At 37.8% G+C, this 20290-nt stretch overlaps 1 protein-coding gene across 2 annotated transcripts in view; it reads right to left on the bottom strand.

Moving 5' to 3' along the window:
* Positions 1-6937: 6937 nt before the first annotated feature.
* SH3D19 (SH3 domain containing 19) overlaps positions 6938-20290 on the bottom strand; it is a 90622-nt gene continuing 77269 nt past the window's right edge. Inside the window, exons 16-22 of one of the 2 annotated variants that reach the window (XM_029940184.1) lie at positions 20157-20287; positions 18124-18182; positions 16016-16218; positions 15030-15082; positions 12212-12398; positions 11693-11790; positions 6938-8859 (exon numbers count right to left, since the gene is read on the bottom strand). In XM_029940184.1, coding sequence (XP_029796044.1) covers positions 8743-8859; positions 11693-11790; positions 12212-12398; positions 15030-15082; positions 16016-16218; positions 18124-18182; positions 20157-20287 — 848 coding nt within the window. In that variant the 3' untranslated portion in view covers positions 6938-8742. The remainder of the gene's footprint in view (positions 8860-11692; positions 11791-12211; positions 12399-15029; positions 15083-16015; positions 16219-18123; positions 18183-20156; positions 20288-20290) is intronic. The other variant, XM_029940194.1, reaches the window with a different exon arrangement.

Raw genomic sequence — 20290 nt, 5'->3', positions numbered from 1 at the left:
TTTGCCCAAATGCTATCATCTAATTTGAATGTTTTATTTCCTGGGACACCTGAGTGATCAGTCATTTAAGTGTTCGACTCTTGATTTCAGCTCAGGTCATGATCTCATGGTTTATGGGCTTGAGCCCAGCATCGCTCTGCATTAACAGTGTGGAGCCTGCTTAGGATTCTCTATCCCTCTCTCTCAGCCCCTCTCCAACTCAGGTTCTCTCTTGCATGCTCTCGTGCTTTCTCTTTCTCTCGAAATAAACTTTAAAAAAAAAAAAAAGAAAAGAAAACATAATCACTGTCCTATTAACATCCTTTAATTTCAAATTCCTTAATAGCATCAAATATCCAGTCACACCAATTTAATCGATGATTAATCCTCTGTTGGATATAATGCTGTGATAAACAATGCAAGTGTGAAAGCAGGGGTAGTGAACATCCATTTGCTAAGACCATTCATGAAGTCAAAGTTGAGAAATTACTGCAGATGCCATTAGCTCTTAGTCTGTTTGCAGAACTGTAACATTTTGTGTCAAAAGATATAACTCACTATAGTGGTGAGAAATGACAACACCAATAGACTGTTAAAAGCCGATGCTGGTAAGGAGTGAAATAACTGGAATTCTCAAACATTGCTAATAGAGTGTAAAATGGTACAATGCTTTGGAAAACACGTAGCTTTTTAATAAAACTACTCATTTACCTATTTCATCCCTTAACAAATTTACTCCAAGATATTTATCCAAGAGAGATAAAATCCTATGTGCACAAAACGAATTGTTTAAGACTGTTAGTACTAGTCAATTATATCTCAATAAAGCTTGGGAGGGAAATGTACATACCAGCTTTAATCATACTAGCTAAAACCTGGGAAAAAAACCAATAGGAGGATGGATAAACAAATTATGGTGTATTCTTATGATAAAATACTGAGCAATAAAAGGGAACAAACTACTGTTAGACACAATGTGGATGAATCTCAAAAACATCATGTTGAACAGAAGAAGCCAGAAGAGCAGCTACTATGTCGTTTCATCTTTATGACATTCTAGAACAAGCAAAACAAATCTTTGGTGGTAGAAATCAAAACAGTGATGGCCTCTGCAGGGGAGGAGAGCAGGATGTGATGACTGACTAGGAAAGGGCACAAGAAACTTTCTACAGTGATGGATCAGATGTTCTATGTATTTATTGATGGTTATGAGTGTATAGAATTGCAAAACTCACAGAATTGTACACTTAATATCTGTACATTTTATGTAAATTATTCCCCAATTATTAAAGATAAATATGCATCTAGCCAGCTAGGTCATGAGAATTGCAGTCATTTAGTGTCTGTCCCACTCTGGGATATACTTTCCACACTATGAACTCACTCCTTCATACCTACTTAGGTCTGGAACCAAACCTAAATACACTTATTTTTCTCAAGGCCTTCTTGGCTGCCCTGGTATTCAGGACTTTGGTTCCAGGTATGGCCACGTGGCTAGATGTGACCACAATGTCCAACATTCCAGTGGTTATGGTTAGTATTATGGCAGTGGCCCTTACTGCCAAATCCTAAAGAAAATCTTATTTTCAGCAGTTGGACACCAGCTTGAGTGATCTGGCTGCCGGCTTTGTGGGGGACATCGGTATGTGGGGTCTGCTCAGCAGGCCTATTTGTGAGCGGAATTCCGATTCTCATCTTTCCAGAGGTAATCAGCTTCTATGGTTTCACCACTGCCCTTGTTCTCTTTACAGAGAAGTCCTTCTTCTCAAATAGAATATGCGGTAGCAGCCACCCAGCCCATCTAGCAGGAACAGCCAGACACACTTGCTTAGAGGCAATCATCCACCTGGTAGGTAGTCTCCTAGGTGCATGGTGCTTTGGCGCTCTATATCCTATTGCTCTCTGACCTGTCCCCCAAGTTCTCATTGCAGTGGACAATGAGGCCTCCTCATAGCCCTACTAGGCCCCTCTGAGCAGCAAAGATGCAGGCCTCTGCTCACCAATAAACATCGTCCCCTAGAAGGCTCTGTGTATACAAATGAATTGGGTAATCTTTTTCATCGATAGCTCTGGCATTTCATAGGTCTAAAGACCTATGTACAGGCATACCTCATCTAAAACAAATCATTTATTTATTTATTTTTGGAAGAACACAAGTGGGGAAGGGGGACAGAAGATCCAAAGCAGGCTAACAGCAGCGAGCCCAATGTGCAGCTCGAACTCGCAAACTGTGAGATCATGACCTGAGCCGAAGTTGGACGCTCAACCGAAGGAGCCACCCAGATGCCCCAGGCGTACCTCATCTTATTGCACTTCATTGCATTTAGCAGATATAGAGGTTTTATGAATTGAAGGTTTGTGGGAACACTGCACCAAGCAAGCCTTTCGGTGTCATTTTTCCAACAGCATTTGTTCAGTTTATGTCTCTGTGCCACATTTTGGTCATTCTTGCAATATTTCAAATTTTGCATGATTATTATATTTAAATGTTGATCTGTGACCAGTGATCTTTGATGTTACTATTGTAATTGTTTCCCTGAGACATGATATTAAAACTAGCCCAATTAATGATGTGCAATGGCCTCTAAGTGCTCAAGTGAAAGGAAGGTTACACATCCTTCACTATAAGTCAAAAGCTAGAAATAATTAAGCTTAGTGAGGAAGGCATACTGAAAGCTGAGATGGACCAAAAGCCAAAATTGCACAAAACTTGATTAAACTGTGAATTCAAAGGTAAAGTTCTTGAAGGAGATGAGAAGTGCTACTCCAGTGAACACATGAATGATAAGAAAGTGAAACAGCCTCACTGCTGATGTGGACAAAGTGTGAGTGGTGTGGCTAGATGATCAAACCGGCTAGAACATTCTCTTAAGCCAAAGCCTAATCCAGACCAAGGCCCTAATTCTCCTCAATTCTATGAGGGATGAGACAAGTGAGGAAGCTGTAGAAGAAAAGTCTAGAGCTAGCAGTTCATGAGGGTTAAGGAAAAGATCTATCTCCATAAAAGTTCAAGGTGAAGCAGCAAGTGCTGATGTAGAAGCCACAGCAAAAGTGATCTAGAAGATCCAGCTAAGATAATTCATGAAGGTGACTACACTAAAGAACAGATTTTCAATGGAGACAAAACAGCTGTATATTGGAAGATGATGCCAACTAGGATTTTCACAGCTAGAAAGGAGAATTCAATGCCTGATTTCAAAACTTCAAAGGACAGGCTAACTTTCTTGATAGGGGTTTATGCAGCTAGTGACTTGCTAAATCTGGGGCACCTAGGTGGCTCAGTCAGTTAAAGGTCCAACTCTTGATTTGGGCAGGTCATGATCTCACAGTTAGAAGCTTGAGCCCTGTGTTGGGCTCCATGCTGACAGTGAAAAGCCTGCTTGGGATTCTCAATCTCCCTCTCTCTCTCTCCCCCCTCCCCTGCTTATGCACACTCGCTCGAAGTAAATAAATAAACTTAAAAAAAAAGTTATGGTAAATCTACTCTGTGCTCTACAAATGGAACAACAAAGCCTGGATGATAGCACATCAGTTTACACCATGGTTTACTGAATATTTTAAGCCCACTGTTGAGATCCATTCCTCAGTGAAGACTCCTTTCAAAATATTACTGCTCACTGACAATGTACCTGGTCAAACTTTGATGGAGAAGTACAAGATTGGTGTTGTTTTCCTGCCTGCTACCACAGCACTGCATTCCGTGGCCCGTGGATCAAGGAGTAATTTTGATTTTTGAGTGTTCTTATTTAAGAAATACATTTTATAAGGGAATAGCTGCCATAAATCTATATTCCTCTAATGGATTTGGTCAAAGTAAACTGAACACCTGAAAGGATTCATGATGCCGGATGCCACTAAGACTAGTTGTGATTCATCAGAAGATGGCACATTATCAGCATGAACAGTAGTTTAGAAGAAGTTGATTCCAACCCTCAAGGATGACTGTGAGGGGTTCAAGACTTCACTGGAGGAGGTACCTACAGATGTGGCAGAAATAGCAAGAGAACTAAAATTAGAAGTGGAGCCTGAAGATGTGCCTGAATGGCTGCAATCTCATGATACAACTTGAACAGATGAGGAGTTGCTTCTTATAGATTACGTGGTTTCTTGAGATGGAAGCTATACCTGGTGAAGAGGCTCAGAAGACTGTTGAAATGACAACAAAAACTCTGTAACATCCTGAAAACTTAGTTAATATAGCAGTGGAAAGTTCTCCTGTGAATAAAATGCTATCAAACAGCATCACATGCTACAGAGAAATCGTTCATGAAAGGAAGAGTCAATGGATGTGGCAAAGCTCACTGCTGTCTTATTTTCAGCAACTGCAACAACCACCCAGACCTTCTGCAGCCACCACCCTCATTGGTCAGCAGCCATCAGAACTGAGGCAAAAGGATTATGACTTGCTGAAAGCTCAGATGATGGTTAGCATTTTTTAGCAATAAAGCATTTTTAAATTTAGGTACGTACATTGTTTTTTATACATAATGCTATTGTACACTTAATAAACTACCATACAGTGTAAACATAACTTCTATATGGACCGACAAACCAAAATATGCATTTGACTTGCTTTATCATGATACTCACCTTATTGCAGTGGCCTGGAACCGAACCCCCAGGATCACTGAGGTATGTCTGTATAGAAGAATCTCAGGTAGAATATTGAATTGAAGGGTTAGTTAAATTGTCTAACACCCTATGGAAGTAAGAACTCTGCTCCTCACTGCTGGCTACCTGGGACCAGGGGGAACAATGTGGTGGGCCTCAGTGGTCCTCTGAGTCAGGGTTCTAGTAAGTAAAAAACTTAGATATGACAAGAGAAATAAATGTCACTTCCCTTTTTATTCTAATTGTAAAGCAGAACTAAATATAGGTCACTATTTTGGTATGAAGACTGTCAGTTGATTTCTTATAAAAGAGGATAGATGACCAAAGGTAATTTTCCTTTCTGAACTATGAACCTGAATTCTTACTTTTCCTGAAAAACGTTTCATGAGTTATTGCCTAATTTACAGTATTTGAAGATAAATTAACAATCCATGGCTTATGTTCAATTATGATTCCTTTAAAAAATCTGAATATATCCCAGACTCAAATATAAATTTATTAGCTTAACAGTGCCCGAGTTAATCTATTAGACTCCAGAATATAACACGTTTTGCACTACGTGTCTATGAAAAGCTAGGTTTAGGAATTGTCGCTGTTGCCTAGAGCACAGCCCTATAGTCACATCTTTCTGTGATCTGATGTTTCAAGTATTCATATATACTCTACTAAACTGAAAAGGAATCCCCATTAATGGATCAGTTCATGTTTTAGTTTCTGAGTAACATCAATATGAATTGTGTACATAACAGTGAGAAGCTAAGCAGGAATTTTTTTTTCTTATAGGAAATAAATTTAAGGCTTTATTCTCTGCAACTCATTCTAATCATAGGTATTATATCTAGTAAGTTATGTTTTTAAGTTTATTTATTTATTTTCAGAGAGAGAATCCCAAGCAGGCTACTCACCGGCAGTGTGGAGCCCAACATGGGGCTGGAACTCATGAACCATGAGATCATGGCATGAGTCAAAACCAAGAGTTGGATACTTAACAGAATGAGCTACCCAGGGGCCCCATATCTGACAAGTTATGTTTAAGGAACAATAAAACAGATCAAATCGACTTGTTTAATGTATCACATTAGCACAACAAAAAGAAGAAAGTCTCAGCTGGAAATCAGTCGAGCTAGCTAAGTTTCGCTTTAGCCTCGGCCATACCTGCACGACCTTAGGCAAATCACTTAAGTCCCTTCGGCTGAGAGCTCCCGTCTGCACTCCTGTGGTTGAACAGGATGAGCTTGCAGTTAGGAGAGAGGCCCCTAGATGGTGCTGTTGTTCTGACTTAGGCTTTGTATTTTTTTCCCTCTATAATTACAGTGAGGTAAAAAGGCGTAGGTTAGAAAATGATTTCCTATTAGTTTTGAAAAAAATTCATTGCTAAGTATTCAAAATGGCATTGAATTATGAATCATACGGCCCACATACATTTGGCATTAATTGAAAGGGACAAACTATTAATGATTATAACAAATATTCCTTTATGATTAGTTCAAATATCCATCACTATTTCTGTAGGTATATTTATCTAGGTTTAAGAAACTGAATAAAAACCAAACAATTATTGTTAAAAGAATATTGATGTATAGTAAATCCTATAGGAAAATATTGGTTTTTTTTTTAAAATGCTAGTTCTAACAATAAATCTTGATAAATGCACTGATTGTTTTTCAAGATGAATGTTTCAGGCTGTATTTAAAACCTGTGACTTCCATGAGCCCAATGATAGATATATTACATTACCCCTCCATCTATGTAAACAAGGGTATCTTTAAAAAAAAAAAAACTACTTTCTTTAAGTATTTCATAAGGAAAAGAATAATATATTAAATGACTTCTCGAGTTTCAATCCACGAAAGAAAAAGGATTTGAAGATTCTAGTGTGAGTAGGCTTGGATATATAGTATCAGGTTTCATCTAAAATTACTGAAAGGAAAAAGAGTATATTCCTATTTTCCCCCTAGGAAATTCACTGAGTGTAAAAATTATGTTCAATCAATATAGAGAATAAGGAAATACCTATGAAAACTCACACAACAATATTCTGGCTTCTTGTCAGTTGATTGGGTAATAAGTGGCAAGCAAAAAGGTGTCATGAAGGAGTGAAATGATATAAAACTGTGAATTTTGTTTCAATAAAGATTTTTGTCTACAAATTAAGGAGGGAAAATATTGGATCCTGGTGGGTCTGAGATAGTATTGCTATATGTGAAAGCTTTCCATCTAACCAACCAATCTACCAATCATTCAACCAACCAACCAACTTTTACTTGAGCCTACATGGTGCGAAGCGCTGGAGATACAAAGGTACCATATTTCCATTCTTAAAAAACTCAGTCTAGTATAAGAAAAGGACTTTGAAAAGTTCAGCTCAGTTTATTATAGTGTCAAGTAGATTTACAACTATTGCACTTATCATTCTGCTAACACAAGGCCAAAATTTAAGAGGAATATTTTTCTCCAATAAAGCTAGGCTTTCAAGATCTTTGATACATGATGTTAAAATTACACAGACAAAATAACATACCCCCATCTGATTCCAGACACATCACCCACTTCCTTGCTGTTGTGCACCTTGCTGCAAATAAGAATTTAGTTGAGATAATGCTAAGTAATTCATTTCTCATAAAATTGCTCGAGTGACATTTGACAAGAGTTTTCTTCATTCTGTCCTCTTTAACTGAAATATAAGAAAAAACAGCTCCCAGATTTCCAAATCAATTGTAACCATGTAACCAGAAGATGAATTTCCATCAAAGACAAAGGAAACATCTCTTCCCTTAGAGAACCCAACACGGTGTTCACATAATGGTTTGACAACTGGCTGCCTAACTTTCTGGACAAGGGGAAATCATAACAGAAGCTAGGAAGTGGCCTAGTATATGAATTCTTCTCGAAAATAGAAGAAAGTCATGAACATTGGTGGGCAAGTTTTTACATTTCCAATGAAATTCTATTCCATTGATCTGTTTGGAAGATTGTCTTCGACCTATTTGGCTTAAGCCCATAAACTGTAATTGATTCAGTCACATAAAGAACCACTTTTATCCTAAGTCTGGAATGCATAACAAATGGATAGCAGGAAAGTGGTTTTTTATTTACTCTAATAATTTGTGCCGGGATGAGCTGGGGGAAAAAACCAAAACAGCAATCAGCCTTCGGTCTTCTTAAATTATTTTCCATTTTGATTACAGTGGTAAGAAATGAGCTCTGGGGGTTTGGTGTTTTCTGTCTTAACAGTTGCTCTGTATTCTGAGATATATGCAATTCATAATGTACCACTACAACAAGACACAGTTTTTATATATTACTGGGGTAACACAAAGAAAATTCATTTTTCTTTGGGTACCAGTAATTGTCAAAAGAATGATTGCAGATTCAGAAAATATGCTTTATAATAACCCTGTTAACATAAAATATATATGGAAGAGAGAAGGTATGGCAGGTATGTGGAATGGTTGATTAGTTGTATTAGCAAGGCATTTCAAGATGGTTTTGTTTCTTTTGACAAATACAAATACATCAAATTTTAACTCCCCTTAAATCCTTGGACAAAGGGGAAATACTTAGTAACATGAGCATTCAGTGAGCACGAGATGTTTCACCATGTGTCTTAAAGGCTCCAACTAGTTAATAAACTGCTTCACCTGAAGCAGAGATTTGCCCTGGTAACAAGGATAATGCGCTTAAGTGGTTAGAATTAATTTGGAATTTAGATTACCAACCATGTCCTGATAGTTACAGCATGGAGAATATCAAATGTCCTCTTTTTAAACTAAAGTAAAAAATGGAAGTAGCATAGTTAATTTCCTTGTGCTGATGAAAAGATGTCCAAGTGCAACTTTTGCTTGTAAGTCTCCCCATGCTGCCATGTCACCTGATGCTCTGCCCTGGGAAAGTGTCTGTCTGCCTGGCTAATCCTGCTTGATGTCTTCCTTGAAAGAACATCCAGGGTTGCTCATGGGTTTCCTTGTACATGTTTCTACTGTGAATGAAAGCTGACTACAAAATCATAGTCTGCTTTCAGAAAATTCTAGTGTACCATGTACAGCATAGGTATTTCATTCAGTTTAAAAAAATAGTGCAAAAACATATCTGATAGTCAAAGTGATAGTTCAAGTGAGTTCCTGTGCAGAAGAACACAGTCAAGCTTCACCTTTAGCTGACTTGTAAAAACTGAACATAGTTTTGGGGAAATATTCCCGATTTTCCCATTAGTTCTCCACTCATCCAGTCATCATCTACAGATTCCAGCTCTGTTATGATGTCTCCAGCCTGTAAGAAGACAAAAATGGGAAATAATGATTAGTTTCTGTTGAGAATAAGCATGGCAGCAGCCTACCTGGACAGGCATGGTTAAGCGGATCCTGGTTTGCCCAGAGGATTAAATGATACACCGCCAAGACTTACGACACCACTTACACGTACACTTCTCAGAGCCTGTTCCTTTGCCTTTATCACCCTTGCTGCATTTTTATTTTCCTGCTTTCATCTTGTGCCCTCCCCCCAATTACTCCTAATCTAAAATTCTTCTTTAATAACAGTACTAGCTGTCATATATTATATGTTTTTTCATGTAACAATTATTTACTGAGCACCCACCATGTGTCAGACACTATTCTGAGCACTATGGATACAACAATGAGTAAAGACCTCATTTTAGAGTAGGGAGACAAATAAATAAGCTGGCAGAGGAAGACAGAGTTTGGGATTGCTTTCTCATTACGGAAGTCAGGGAACACCCCAATGAAGGTGACATTTATACAGAGACTTGGAGGTAAGAGAGTAAGCCCTATGCTTACGATAGGTCTTATCCTATCTTATGTGTACTTTGTAGGAATTAACTCATTTAAACAACACTGCATCTTAGAGGTGGTTACTATTATTGTGCCATTTTAGAGAGAGATCCTTATAGACTTCTATATTTTAAAGAGAAGGAACCTGAAGCCCAGAGAGATTACATAGTTTCCTCGGTGTCGCATATTTAGTTAGCGGTAGAGACAGGATTTCAATCTAGTGCGATTCTGAGGGCCTGTATTGCTAACCATTGGGCAACATGGCCACTACATCTTACAGTGGACTTTTTACTTAGAAAGGCTTTTACTGTAATTGCCTCTTCCCAACATCCTGAGCATTTTGTACTCTACATTTATTCTTCTACACATAATGGTATCCTACTCTACCATTTGGTCTATTCCATGCTTCTGAGGCCTCACGATCAAATTTACATTCTTTCCTGTCTTTAAAGAGCTTCTCCCTGACTCAGAACACTGATTTACCTTCATCAGGTTAGTCAAAAGGGCTGTATGTCTTATTCATGTGAGAATTATAATTCCTCAACAGATGAGGACATAATTTTTACAATTATCTCCCGAAGAAATTATTTTGATCTTTATGGACTCTAACCATTTCTTAGAATCTGGGTTTAAGATTCTATAATGGTTCAAGATGACCCTGGCTACTTTTAAGAATATCTTTATCAGGCTAAATGGATTTTATTTGTAGCACTAGTACATTGCCCTCTGGAAAAATGATTTGATTTAAGTCCTTTCTTTATGGAAAATGGAAGGAAAAACGCTGACTATCAAATGTCATTAATTTACTTTACTCTGCCAAAATCCGTAAAAATTCTGGCTGTTCAAAGTTTATATTATAAATAAGTTCTTTCTGGTTCCTAAATTATAGCATAATAGCTATGAAACTTTTTTTTTGGCTCTGGTCTATATCATGTCACTTTTCTGATGGCTAGCACAATTTCTTTGTCAAAAAAAAGTTATGCTAATATTCTGTGAATATTTATTAAATATTAATAATTAACAATACTAACAGTTGTGAAAAATTCCTTAATTAAAAAAACTCTAGAACTACCTTGCTTTCAGTCAGTCATTTGTAAAATGAAGATGACCTATTTTCTAGAGGATACTATGAAGTCTGTTATTATACTGACATTAAGGCCAAAATAACATCTAAATACTTTGAATCCAGATTGTTTATTTGCAGTAAAGTTATAAAAAGAATGAAGTATGAGCCCCTGATGCTCATGACTGAAAAGGACTATGGCAATAGTTTCCAAACATTTGGATTTTAAGGACTAAGAGGGGGGAGAAAAAGGAACTGATACAAGATTACCAAATTATAATTCTGCACTAAAAAATATTTATCATTTACTAACAACATTTTGTAAAAGAAATGACATTATTTTAAAAAGAAATGACATTTTAATATGAAAAAGAAGAAATTCTCAGAACAGAAAACTTCGTAACGAAACAGGAGAGCCAGCAACTTTATACAGACTTTATCTCTGCATGCCCCGTACTCCATGACTCCCCAAGACCCCTGTTTTGCTGTAGATGGGTGTGGGGGCACCCAGTGTTTCAACTCTCTTCTTGTCCAATCACTCCTCTCCATTGCAGCCCTGCCTCTGGCTGCATATCTCTGAGGATGGAGACTGTCCCAGCGTCTGACACAGCTGCTCCGACAGCAACTCCCTCTTAGAACAACAGTTCTGAGACCACGGTCCAGCATAGGCTGGGGAAGACGATCAAAGAAATACTTGGTTTTTACTCAGAAACAAATGAAAAAGAAGCGGCACTTCTTCAGTAAAGTAAGATTAAATTTAGTCTTCTAAAAAAAGCCTTTGCAAAGAAGCTTAACCTTTTGGGATCATTTCCCCAAATTCTAGTCAGTGTCTGTGGACAAGACTCCAGTGTCTTAAGAGGCACTGCTGCAGCTGCCAGTGGCGGTAGGTACCGTCTGATTTCAAAGACATGACAGTAGCAGGCTGCCACGCCATGTACAGAACCATCCTTTTCTAGGGATGAATGAAAACTCCTATATTTTGACTTCGGATGTTATAAGCATAGGATTAAGGAAGCCGTTGGTGATTATAGGGCTATCAAGTCAGGAAGGTTTTAAGTACCTAAACACCTTGCTGATAATTAAATGTGCCCTATTCACCTTTCTAATTCCATCCATTAGAATTAGGGTCTGAGATCTGTTCATTCTTAGCTAAGGATCAATACTCCACCCAAATGTTCCACCCTTGAGTAGAAGACACTTCAAAACTCATAGCTATTTAATGCGGTAACAAAAAGATACATATTCTGACCTTAAAGGAAAGCTCATCTTCATTCTCCCCGTGGAAATCATATAAGGCTTTGGCCTTCTTCCCTTTCAATGCTAAAGCAGACATATTTTTTGCCTCAGCTGAGAAGACACCAAAATTCAAATATATATTGAAAGACATTAGACTAAAGCACAAATCAAACATTTTAAGAACTCCCCACCCCCAACCCTGCTTCTCATTCCCAGCACAGAATAATTTCAATTAATTTTGAATTTATTTAAGTTACAAAAAGTGATGTCTTCTTAGCAGTAAAAAAAACTATACAAAATACATTTAGTAGACAAAATTAGCCACTATTAAGTGAAGGCATTTTTGTCTTTTGCTCCCCTCAAAATGACAACAAAGGATATGAAGAGATTTTCCACAAATTTATGAATCAACTCTTATAAATGTAGGCAAGCAAGTTAAACTGAGCCTGGCCAGAGGGAAAAGGAATATATATCATTTCAAAGGCCGCGGGCTCCCCTCAGAGAGTAACAGTCATTTCTGTAGTTGTCACACCTGGGCAGGGCCGCACGAAGACTGCGGGGAAGATGCCCTCCCGGTCACGCAGTCTGCCCTTGTACCAGTCAGAGTCCACGTGCTCAAGGATCAGGATCCGGTCTCCCCTCCTGAAGGCTAAGTCTTCACTGGTCTCGGCTGTAAAACTGTGAAGTGCTTCACACCATTGTCCACAAAGACTATTATCCTGGTACAAATCAGAAGTTTGGTGAGAATGTGAGATTTTATTTGACATCGATTTCTACAAAGCTTTAAAGTTAGTGGTGGAAAAAGCTAAGGGGTCATAAGATTTCAAAGCCTTAAGGCTTCTTGAAATCACCCAACATTTTATGTTGCTACCAACTTTCAGAGGTAAAAAGTTTCGAATAACTTTTATCTTAAAAATATAATTCTGAATGACAGATACGATGGGATTTGTAGCTTTTCTGCTTTTAAGGTATATATAGTGCTTAAGAATAAACTTTTTTCTAATTATAATCTGACATTAGTTACATTGAAACCATTAGGTAAAAGCATATAGTATTTATGAGACTATGAGAAAATTCTAGTGAAGCACATAATTTTCAGCGAAGCTCTTCTTTACCTAAATTATGAGTAGGCTGTTCATCCCAGGTTTTTACGTGATACAGAGACTATCAGTTTCCATAGCAAGGGACGTCATTAATTCACATTTTTAATTTTATGAGGTGTAGTTAGCTCCAAGGCCAGCAAGGGTATGACCCAAATGTGGTGGGTTAGTATGACGGAATGCTCCAAAAAGAATGATTTTTACCCCAAACACATCGGAAGGTTTCTCTCTGCAAAAAGGTGTCTCTGCCAAGTCAAGATGGGAACCCCATGTTTGAGGAGCTCAAGCAGGGAGGAGAGGATAATGCTATGGGCAAAGGGCTGGAGCGGGACAGGCCTAGGTTCCAGACCCAGCCTCAGTTTCAACTTAGTTTGCTGCGAGGGTTAAATGAGATCATGTATGTAGCACACTTGGCACAGTGCCTTACCCATCTTAAGTCTGCAAACTGATGGCTTGTAATACAAAAACAAAAAGAATAAGCAAACAAAAACCCCTCTTGCTCTTGCACGTGAGTAACCAATCCTAAAGAATGGTACTTTCACTCCCAAGAAATGAAGGCAGCAATGTGAACATTTCCTTTTGGAGAACTGTAGTCACCTTCTTCCCTGTTTATCAGTGGGTGGGGATGAAAGAATTAAGAGACACAAAGCCCAACTACGAGAGACATTTTTACAATGACCCCCTCACGTTTATTCTTCTAAAATAAGTTACAAAAAAGCAATGGAAGTCATCCACATTCGTATTCAGTTTAGACACTTCTGAAGTCATGCTATGTACTGTAAAGATTTTAAGCCATTATTTCTCTCTCCCATTATACAAATAATACAAATGTTCCTAAACATTTGTCAAGTTTGAAAATGTATGAAGTGGGAGGGAAAAACCCCCCCACCTAGATAATCTTACCACCTAAAGGCAACTGCATGGTAACAAATATATTTCCTTGTAGTCTTTTTATGCTATGTATTCAATTTCCCTATAACATATGTTTTCCTCCCATGACATTTATTTTATAAAATCTAGTATTCGTGGCCTCAGAAGAGTCTCCTAATAATGGTCATATTTAGAGTGCTTCTGATTTTCTCTTATTATAAAAAAGCCACTATGACCATCTTTGTGATTAAAATCTTGTCTCGTTTTTTTATCCTTTTCTTAGGGTGAGAAACAGTAATAATGTAATAATTTGTACTTTCTCTTTTTTAAATTTTATTTCTTTTGAGAGAGTGCGTGCGGGGGAGGGACAGAGAGAGGTGGAAAAGAATCCCAGTCAGGCTCTGCACCACCAGTGCAGAGTCCTACCAGGGGCTCCATCTCACAGACCATGAGATCATGACCTGAGCCAGAGTCAAGAGTTGGATGCTTAGCTGACTGAGCCACACAGGTGCCCCTGACTTCCTCTTTTTTAGCATTCATATACTTACTTGTGTAGTGTTGTGTTATATGAATCTTTGTTAACTGGATAGGTTAAATGAGATTTTATTGCTGCTTTATAAGGTATTTCTTTGATTACTAGTAAGATTAAAATATTTTTTCTTTTTTTTGAATATTTATTCATTTTTGAGAGACAGAGAGAGACAGATAACATGAGTGGGCAGAGAGAGAAGGGGACAGAGGATCCAAAGCAATCTCTCCACTGATATCAGGGAGCCTGCTATGGGGCTTGAACTCACAAACTGTGAGACTGTGACCTGAGCTGAAGTCAGACACTCAACCAACTGAGCCATGCAAGTGCCCCAGTTACAAAAATTTTTTTAATAATTAGGGCACCAGTGTGGCTTAGCTGGTTAAGCATCCAACTTTGGCTTTGGTTATGACCTTACCATTCCTGAGTTTGAGCCCCACATCAGGCTCCGTGCTGACAGCTCAGAGCCTGGAGCCTGCTTCAGATTCTGTGTCTCCCTCTCTCTCTGCCCCTCCCCCAATCTCACTCTGTCTCTCTCTCAAAAATAAACAAACATTAAAAAAAATTTTTTTTTAAAGTTTAGTATCAGTCACTCATACTATCTCTATTATAAATATTCCAATCATGACTCTTTCCTTGTTTTCTATCAGTATTTGCATGTCTTCTAACCCATTTGCATGAGCTCTATTATACACCGTAAAGGTATTACCAATTTATTTCAAACATTTGCTACATGAATTGAAAAATGGTTTATAACATTTTCCCTTAATAATTTTGATAATTATGATTTTAATATTCTTCCAAGAGTTGAAACCTGGCTTTCACTACAGTTGTCTATTCCAGCAGCCTACCTGAGAATTTGCACCAGAATCTTCTTTTTTGGTCTTGGGCGGTGTCTTTGTGCCTATGTTAAAAAAAAAAAAAAGGTAAAACTTCAGATGGAAAGACAATGTACTCGCATTGGAGAAAAACCATAGAGAGGGAAAAAAGTCTGTGACTTCAGACCAGTCTCTTCATGTAATGACTAACTTGGACTGGTACCATCCTCTCTGGGTCTATTTCATTTACTGTAAAGTGAGGGAGGATACACATTAGTCATACTAGATAGTCCACTTCTGTTTAAAAGTACATTATTTCTTGCCATTTCTGATATGAAGCTATTGCTAATGACCTAAAATACCAAAACTAGATCTTTGTGAGAGATTACCACAACAATGACTATCCCAATAATAACTAGTACCATTTAAAAGTCATTTTTCTGGGGCACCTGAGTGGCTTAGTTGGTTAAGCGTCCAACTTTGGCTCAGGTCTTGATCTTGTGGTTCACAAGTTCAAGCCCCACATCAGGCTCTGTGCTGACAGCTCAGAGCCTGGAGCCTGCTTCAGATTCTGTGTCTCCCTGTCTCTGCCCCTCCCCTGCTTGCACTCTGTTTCTCTCTCTTTCTCTCAAAAATAAATGATAAACATTAAAAAATAATAAAATAAAAATCATTTTTCTTTCTACTTAAAAATATGGATTATTAAGCAGCTTAAGTTTTATCCTATTGTTTAAAAATTTTGTTTATTTTTGAGAGACAGAGAGAGAGAGAGAGAGAGAGCGCACAAACAGGGGAGGGGCAGAGAAAGAAGGAGACAGAGGATCCAAAGTGGGCTCTGTACTAACAACAGAGAGACTGATGCGAGGCTCAAACTCGCAAAATCACAAGATCATGATCTGAGCTGAAGAGGGATGCTTAAATGACTGAGGCACCCAAGCGCCCCCTTAAGGATTATCCTATTATCTGGTTTAGTTGAATTAGGATAGAACATAATAAAAAACCATATTCTCTATACTCACTTAAAACATCTGCACCAGAGGCGGGGTGCTCCTCCACGAGCTCTACAAAGTTAAGGGGGAAAATCCCAGTTCTGTCTCGAAGTTCTCCTCTGGCCCATTCTTCATTCACATACTCCTTAAGAATAATAATTTCTCCCTCTGAGAAACTTAACTCATCCTTCTGGTCTCCAATATATTCAAACCGAGCAACACATCTTGGGCCTCTGAACAAAGAAGATCATGTTTGTGAGTTAAACTAGAGAGTACTAACTTTCAAAATGCTTTAAATCCCTATTTTAGTCTTTCAATAAATATTTACTTTGTGTTTACTATGGAACAAGATAACCAGGCATAATTTTAAATTTTCCATGAAAAAGTATAAGCTACATTTCTAAATGATAGTCCTTACTAGGCCTTACTTTTTAGATATGAACTTATTAATTCAAAAAGGCTAAAGCAAAAAAAAAGGCTAACGTCAAAATGTCAAGGTCACAGAGCACATGCAGAATTCCAAAGGAGCCCCCAGTGGCCAGTCTACACTGGTAGATCTCTTGATTACCTTTACTTCATTACATGTCTTTATATGCATGGGCCACGGAAGTCCACGGCTGGGTCTGAACCCTATCAATCCTAACTGCACTGAGTTCGGGAGTGCCAGCCCTGAGGATCTCAGGGCAGGACAGCAAACTTCCATGGCCGAATGCAATGGGCAGGAGCTGGACAGAGTAAGCTCAATATATGCCGAGTCATCGAGTTATCTAGAGAGAGGAATGGTCTTCACCACTGGAAGGTTTGAAGAAAACAGAAACTGGGCAAATTATAACAATTTTATACCTAACACTGTTGTTTTAAAGATGATTTCTGTATCACCTCTAACAAGGTGTCACCTCTGATTATGAGAACAATCATTTAATGATCTGCAATTGTGACTGAAGATAAGATAAAAGTAGAGATAAAACTTTTATCTCTGAAGGCAAGATTTAATACCAAACCTTCCATTTAAGGCTTTAGAAAGGAAGTTTCAATAGGAAGGGTCTACACGAGATGCAATTGCCTGAAGAGAAAAGGTTGGTACTGGCACCAATCAAAGTCTGATTTAAGTCGGGTCAATGGATCAACGGCTGTGAAGGCCCACTTTAAATTCAACCTGCTGACACAGTAAACACTGCTTAAAAAGAGGAGAAAAATTGCACTTGTAGTAGTAGAATTCAACTACTGTGGCATCAGAGTTTTCTTATTTGTGGTAACCTTTGCATTTATTTTCTGAAGTCCTCCGGGAGCATCTCCTTATGTCTGACCTATTCAAAGACAGGTTTACAGTCTTCAGCAGGTAGTGAATTCCACTAATTTGCTCATTTAACTGGAATATAAAGTTGCATTGTGGCAGTGTTTTAAATCACAAAGGAGTTACAGTGGTGCATAAAAGGGTATATAAATTCATGGGAAGGTTTTCAGACATAAAGGCAGACCCCTCCAATTCAACTCCTCCTTTACTTTCTTCTAGTTCCTCTGAAAAACAAAACAATACAATATGTCTAGCAATTTTGGTAGGGCTCCTATTTCTATAAGGTTAACATATTTTCTGTGGCAAAAATATCTGAACCTTCTAGAAATCTGTTGGTAGATGAACACCAGAAGCCCAAAACAAAATGCACTGGATAACGCAACGGTCTCTGCTCAAGCTCAGGCCAGGCTGTGGGAAACTCTAGGAGAGACCGTCTCCAGCTGCCTGTGTGTCTGTATGTCCTGCATGACAGAGTGCAGTTCATGCCAGCTTCTATCAACATGTCGCATTTTCATCAGAATTTTAATCCACTAAGGCTTTTTATTCTTATTCATTTGTTTTAAAAAAAATTTTCACTCTTAAGTAATCTCTATACCCAACATGGAGCTCAAACTTAACCCTGAGGATCAAGAGTCACGTGCTCTACCAACTGAGCCCATAAGATGCCCCGCCAAAAAAGCCTTGTTTAAGGATTTTTAAACAAGCAAAGTTTTCCTCTTAGTTACAAAGACACACTGAGAATGTGAATGATCACACATCTGAAGTGTTTAAGTTTGGTAATTCTTTATGATATAAATGCTTGCCTCCTTTGCATTCGGTGCAAAAGAACATAAATAAAACTTACTTAACACAATGAGATGACATGGATTCTCTTTTCCCATTTCCTCCTTCAGGAACATCAATCTGTGAAGACAAAGTCAAGGCAACAATTGTATGTTTTCAGATTTTAGTATGGTAAATTTAAGGTTGAGTACTTACGAAATATGTGAATGAAATTAACCAGTTTAAGCTAGGTATTAAGCTGATGAAGTAGTACCTGTGGTACTAAAAGGTAAGAAATCCAGAATTTGAGTTTTGAAAAAATTATACAACTTGGGATATAACCTTCCCAAGGTGATATAGCCAATCAATCCTCTTATTTGCTAGAATAAGCACATTAATAATCATCCTACCCTGGACTGAGTTTTCGCTCTCCCACATTCACGACGTTGAAAACTTCAGATGAAGACCACCTAAGATGGAAACCAGGCAGCAAGCCTTCACTCGCTAGCATACGTACGCCAAGCCCTGGGGGAGTTCTGCAATGCTTTTCTGACCCCCCAAAAAACATTTTAATCAAACTTGTGGATTCCTTCTATTTTCATCAGCTCTGGAACATTTTATTGTCCTTCAGTGTGAACAGGAAAGGAAAAAAGGAATTAGTACTCAGTGAGCATCTACTAAGTGGCAAGTACTTTATAGAACACTTTATTTACGGGGCTTGGTAGAGCTTGGTTGTAATAAAATATTGACCATAATGCACTAAGTCTGAAAACTACTTAAGGTTTAGAGGTTTATATTAAATAAATCAACACCCTTCCTGATAAATTCTAAAAGTTTTAGAACAATTTTTTAAACATGTAGGTTTAGAATAACACTTAATACCAATAATGTGGCAGATTCAGTGTGATTGATTTCAGTGTGGTAATTGTGCTTTTTAAAGTACTGCTACATTGGGCAGAAGAAAAATGAGGAAGAGTGCTAAAACTAACATTATTCTTAATATTAATTTAGAGAATGTGGTTAGATTGTCCAAAGAATCAAGGCATATATACACTAGACAATTTTAAGACCCACGTTTTATAATTCAAAAGACTCAAGCTCATTTATATTTGAAAAAATACAGGTTTTCTGTTACATTTGTTTCCTAAGTTTCTGATATAATGGAAAAGCATTGGCTTTTTTCCCCTCAAATAAGCTCTTAATGCTCAATGATTTAAGCTAGCTTTATTGATATTTTTCAGTATCAATAAGTTATATCAGAGACTGAGTCATACTCTTCCTATTGATATAAATGTTCAAGTGGCATTCTGACTTTTTCTCCATATTTCACAGCCACTTAGGGTTCTATAATATGGGTTCACATACTACAGGCTGTGAGGGTATAAAAATTCTGATACTTAATATAATTTTTCCCAATCAGATTTGAAATTATTATATGAAACATCATTAATGGACCACTACCCTCAATGAAAGTACTTTAGAATTCCGAAATCTATTTTTTATTTATGATGGAAATAAATGGGAATGGAAAAGATGAAAGAAACCAAAAGTAAAATGTACTCCAAAGAAAAGTTGGCACAGTTACCTCTGGGGACATTCCTTCAGTTCTATCCAGTAACATTTAATTATTGTTCACTATTTCAGAAAATTGATATATATCATTTAGTGCTTATCCATTATCCAAGTTGGTTCACTAGTTGACCTGCAGTCATTTTAATACTCCATATAATATAATAAAATTAATCATTGCCTAGCTGAACAAACCTTTATTGTTTTTAATTTTCCACATACCAAAGGGATCATGGAAAAGAGAGAATTAGAATATAAGAATTTAGGCTTTGGGGTGGCTCAGTTGGTTAAGTGTCCAACTCTAGATTTTGGCTCGGGTCATCATCTCATGGTTCATGGGTTCAAGCCCCACATGGGGCTCTGCACTGATATTGTGAAGCCTGCTTGGGATTCTCTCTCTCCCCACCTCTGTCTTTGCCCCCGATCTCCTCAAAAATAAATAAACAAACTAAAAAAAAAAAAATCTAGGCTCTGGTTTTTTCCAAATTGCAAGTCGCATAGAACCACCAAACATATGACCAATTTAAATAAGCACTACCCACTTACAATTACTTTGACGTAGTTGGCAGGAAATATACCAGTCTGGTTTCTACATCTCCCTCTATACCAATCTGTGTCTATTTTTTCCAGAAGATAAACAATTTCTCCAGAAGTGAGGTGCAAATCATCAACTTGCTCTG

Source organism: Suricata suricatta, chromosome 1, assembly GCF_006229205.1.
Source record: "Suricata suricatta isolate VVHF042 chromosome 1, meerkat_22Aug2017_6uvM2_HiC, whole genome shotgun sequence".
Lineage (NCBI taxonomy): Eukaryota > Metazoa > Chordata > Mammalia > Carnivora > Herpestidae > Suricata > Suricata suricatta.
This window is presented reverse-complemented; position numbering and strand designations above follow the sequence as displayed.